Source organism: Charadrius vociferus, unplaced genomic scaffold, assembly GCF_000708025.1.
Source record: "Charadrius vociferus isolate BGI_N301 unplaced genomic scaffold, ASM70802v2 scaffold730, whole genome shotgun sequence".
In the NCBI taxonomy this organism is placed as follows: Eukaryota; Metazoa; Chordata; class Aves; order Charadriiformes; family Charadriidae; genus Charadrius; species Charadrius vociferus.
In genome coordinates, this window is record NW_009646225.1 from 131,829 (window position 1) to 135,990 (window position 4,162).

The window sequence follows — 4,162 nt, forward strand, 5'->3', positions numbered from 1 at the left end:
GGCAAAGCCAGGTACGGCCCAGCTCATCCCGAGCTTCCAGGTGTGTTTTGGGGTTTTTTTTGTTTGGTAATTAGAGGAGGAGAACCATGGGCTCCAGCTCAACGGATCTTGGCATGGGGGGCTCTTCCAGGCTCCCACAATGGTTGAGTTGGTGCCTCCCTTTGCTTCAGTGGACAGGGCAGCTGTGGTGTGGCAGACCGGCCCTGGCATCCTCCCGCTGGAGCTAAAGCCCTTGCCCACCCCACACCCATAAGAATTCTGGGCCCTGTTCACTTACGGCTCTCCTGGCTTTCCCCGTGACAGCGCTCTGGGTGCAAGCTGTGCCTGTGGCCGGCAGGACTTCCACCCTCAGCCCCTGTTGAAGGGATGGGGCACAAATAACCTGCTGCTGCCCTCTGTGGTTTGAGCACCACCAGCAGGACTGACGCCACTGCCCTCTGCCCGCAGGAACGGCTTTCCAGACGCGCACTATCTCCGCGAGGTTTGTGCAGTACTGAAGAAACTGGGCATCGCCTGAGCCTGAGCAGCCACAGCCTCTGCCTTCGCTTCACCTCCCTTCCCAGCTGACAGAACTTGCAGCTTAACACAGACAGCTCGGCAAAAAGCAGCTGTTTGTCCGAGGAGCTCCTGTGTCCCCAGCGGCAGCCAGAAAGCCGTACCTTAGGGACGGCAGCGCCTCTCCCTACCTCCCGCACGCCTCGGCACGAGCAGAGCTTCCCTGAAACTCCAGCTCCTCCTGGGTGCGTGTCCTCACCAGCACAGCTTGTTTCGACACCAGCTCCAGCCCTGGCGTGGCTTTCAGCGGTGTAACCCAAACCCAGGCAGGAGCCTCCCTGTAGCCCAGCCCCATCTTCTGGGAGTCCCTTCCCCCTCCGGCCACGGCAGGTTCCAGCTCAGCCACCACCAGAGCCTGTTCCAGAGCTGAGCTGTCGTTAACTTCAGCCGTTCGCTCAGAGATTTCAGTCCTGGAGCAGACAGCCCCCAGACACAGACCCTCCCCAGCACCTGCTCTGGGGACAGTGGCCACCGACGCTCTCCTGGGGACAGCGGCAACAGCACTCGGCGCGAGAGCTGCCTCCCACGACAGTACATCAGCAGGGACAGGCACTAGTGAAGAAACACAAATAAACAAGATTTATTCCCCATGGTTTTGAGTACTGGTTGTTCATGCTTTCTCTCACCATCACCCCAGGTACCCATTTTGATCTCAACAGGCTACAGAGAAACCCCGACACAGGGTAAAGCACAGGGGCCAGCAAAGGGCTTTGCAGCAAAAGTCGCCATAGCTGCCCTCCAGAACAGGGTGTTTGAAGATCAAGGCAACAATTAACAGTTGTCCTTGAGAGCAGAGGCATCTGCTCAGCCTGGGAGAGTCAGAATTTATAAACTGAATGTGTCCAACAACTGACTGCCTAGAGAAGCAATGGAAGTGCTCCAGAGGCTGAGCTGGGGGCAGAGGGTTCGTTCCAACAAAAGACTGAGCAGCATACCCCTGTGGGTTTTGTTATGCTTTTAATTAACATTTGAAACACATAAGGCATATGGTAACATTAGACAGGAGCATTACACATTATAGTCATGTAAACAGCATTGGCACACTTGCTTTCTGTCCAACTTGGTTACACGCACAAAGCAGAATATATTTTTTAAACAAAGATTTTCCATGTGTCTGTAGGATGAGTATCACTCATATCATGTATCTGCAAATCAACACGACTCAGACAGTACAGACCAGACCATATGTTGTAAGAGGCTCAGAGTCTAATGCATGTCACATCACACTCATGTACTACTTGCCAGTCACATTTGCCATCACCAGGGCTTAGCACACTAGAGACTTCATTAGGCAGCAAGAGTGGTTTTACACCTACGACAGCAGCTGTAAGTGGGCCAGGATCCTGCACCAATTAAAGCCTGAGGCCCACGATGCTTCTTGCTTCTCCCTGGTCAATCAATTCTGAAATGAAATGTACAGCTGAACTCCTTCCCCCATCTCAAAGCACTCAGCTGGGGCCGTGTTCCTCTGCGCAAGCCGAGGCTGCGTCCTACCTCCTGCGGTTAGCGTGCGACACTAGCAAGCTTGAGAGAAACCAAAGAGTCAGAAACGTGACAAAAGCTGCCTGGTGATAGCAAAGGAGTTGCATTTTGTTCAAGAGCAGCAGTGCCGGTCTGGGAAGGCGACTGCAGTAGCGACGCAGGAGTGTCACTCGCCCCGGCACCCCGCGCTGCGCAGCCCCCGCGGCCGTGGGCAGCGCCGGGGACACCGCTCCTCTGCGCACGAGCTCCTTACTCACGCTCTCCACTTGGGATTCCTCACGGCACCACCTTTGGGTCAGACAATCAGTAAAATAAACATTAAATTGCACTTCTGATAGCTGGAATGGCACACACAATTTAAGCACAGAAATCTCCCGTTTCCTCAATAGCACAACTTCGCCCTAAACAACACTTAGCAACACTGAGTGGAATGATTTTATCTTAGGGTTTTTGTTGTTTTTTGCTTTGGTCCTTAGTATACAAACCTGCTGGTTAACTTTGAGTTAAGACACTTGAAGTTGTTTTACATAGGTTCTATAATTATTGGCCCATAAATTGTTTTGTCCATTAAAAATGGTAAAAAAACCCAAAACCAAAACAACAACAACCAACCCCAACCACCTGGAGCGGAGCGATCAGTGAGGCAGTGAAGAGCAAGGTTACCTCTAATCTTGGTCTTTCTGTAGAAAACATTGTTGCTACCAAAGGACGTAAAACAGCTAAACTCTCACAAACTGTAACTGCTCAGCGCTCCCGCCCTGATAAGGGCTTCAGGAATTCATAGGTAGAAGATACAGGAGCAGCCACCTGAGGAGTGGGGAGCCGGGATTGTTTCTGGAGAGCCAAGGCTGGGGAGCAGATAAAGCCTCACTCGAGGACTGGCCGGAGCCAAACAGCCGCCCCGGGGAGACCGGGGCTCTGCTCCGGCTCTTCTGGAGCGGGGAGCACAGAACGCCCAGGACGGCCCTGGGAAGGCTGCGAGACACGGGGAGGGACTGTTCCATTCACAGTAAGTCAGACTACACCACCAGTGTTCACAAAACAGAGCTAACGAGAGTCATAACAGGTTTTTGGCAATACTTCGAAAGGCCAGAATGGAAAAGGCTCCAGTGACTTCCCAGTCCTTACAGGCATGTAGAAGAAGGCACCGAGATACTGTTTTCTGCGGCGTACCGCAGGGCAGCGTGTCAGAGTGTCCTACGGAAGCTGCAACACTCCCGCTCTCCTCCGTCACGCCGCACCGCGCGGGACAGACTGCGAGCGCCTCGCTGCGCTGCCCGATCCGAGGCCATCCCAGTAAGGCACCGAGCCGAGAGTAAAGCAAGGAGAGGATGTTACCGCGAAACACAGTTTGAGAGTTTTCCCCTTTACAAGCGTGCAGAACCTGAAGATGTGCAGGGCTGTGCGCCATTTGAGCACGCTGCTCTTTCATCAAGGTGAAGTCCCGTTTCTCAGGGGAACAGGTCCAGACTTCCCATTTCAGCAATTTAGACAGTCCTTCTGTTGTCAGACCTGGTAAAGCAGCATTAGACACTGTTGGATTTAATCTAAATTCGCATGACAGGGCGGGTTGAAAGGAGAAGCAGCAAGATTTTGGATTCAGAAAGGTTAAAAGTTGTGCTTGTAAGTTTCATCACACCACGTTCATGAAGTTCACGTACCAGTGCGAGAGATGGACTGACACGGATCTGACAGGGCTCCAGCCCTCCTCTGAAGTCACAGGGAACTGGGCTGTCTTAATACTTAACATCAGGCAGGGCCAGTCCCGTGAAGGCTGTGCCTACACGATTCTAAGAGGTGGCAGAACTCGGGGCTGAACCGAAGCACCTGAAACACCGCACCGAGAGAAGGGGGCCCCACTGGAGGACAGAGCTGGCCGAGGAAGAAGCCACACTCCCCACCGGCACAGGAACCCCCCACCCTGCACAGGGCTTGGCTGCTTGCGGGTGACGAAGGGGCTCCGCATACGGGGCCCTCTGCCCGGCCAGCGCATCCCCCCGTGGGGTTTGGTTAAGCAGGACTCCTGGTAGCAAGGTTTGGCTCCTGGGGCCTGAGCTCCTCCATGATGGGCAGCTCTTCTTGGCGCCCTCAGGTTTACCTTTTCAAACCCAAAATGAAGCCTAGA

General features: G+C 53.7%; 1 protein-coding gene across 1 annotated transcript in view; it reads left to right on the forward strand.

Annotated features, from left to right (window-relative positions):
- IFI35 (interferon-induced protein 35) overlaps positions 1–517 on the forward strand; it is a 12,760-nt gene extending 12,243 nt beyond the window's left edge. The window contains exon 13 of the mRNA XM_009879819.1: positions 448–517. Coding sequence (XP_009878121.1) covers positions 448–517 — 70 coding nt within the window. The remainder of the gene's footprint in view (positions 1–447) is intronic.
- Positions 518–4,162: the final 3,645 nt, after the last annotated feature.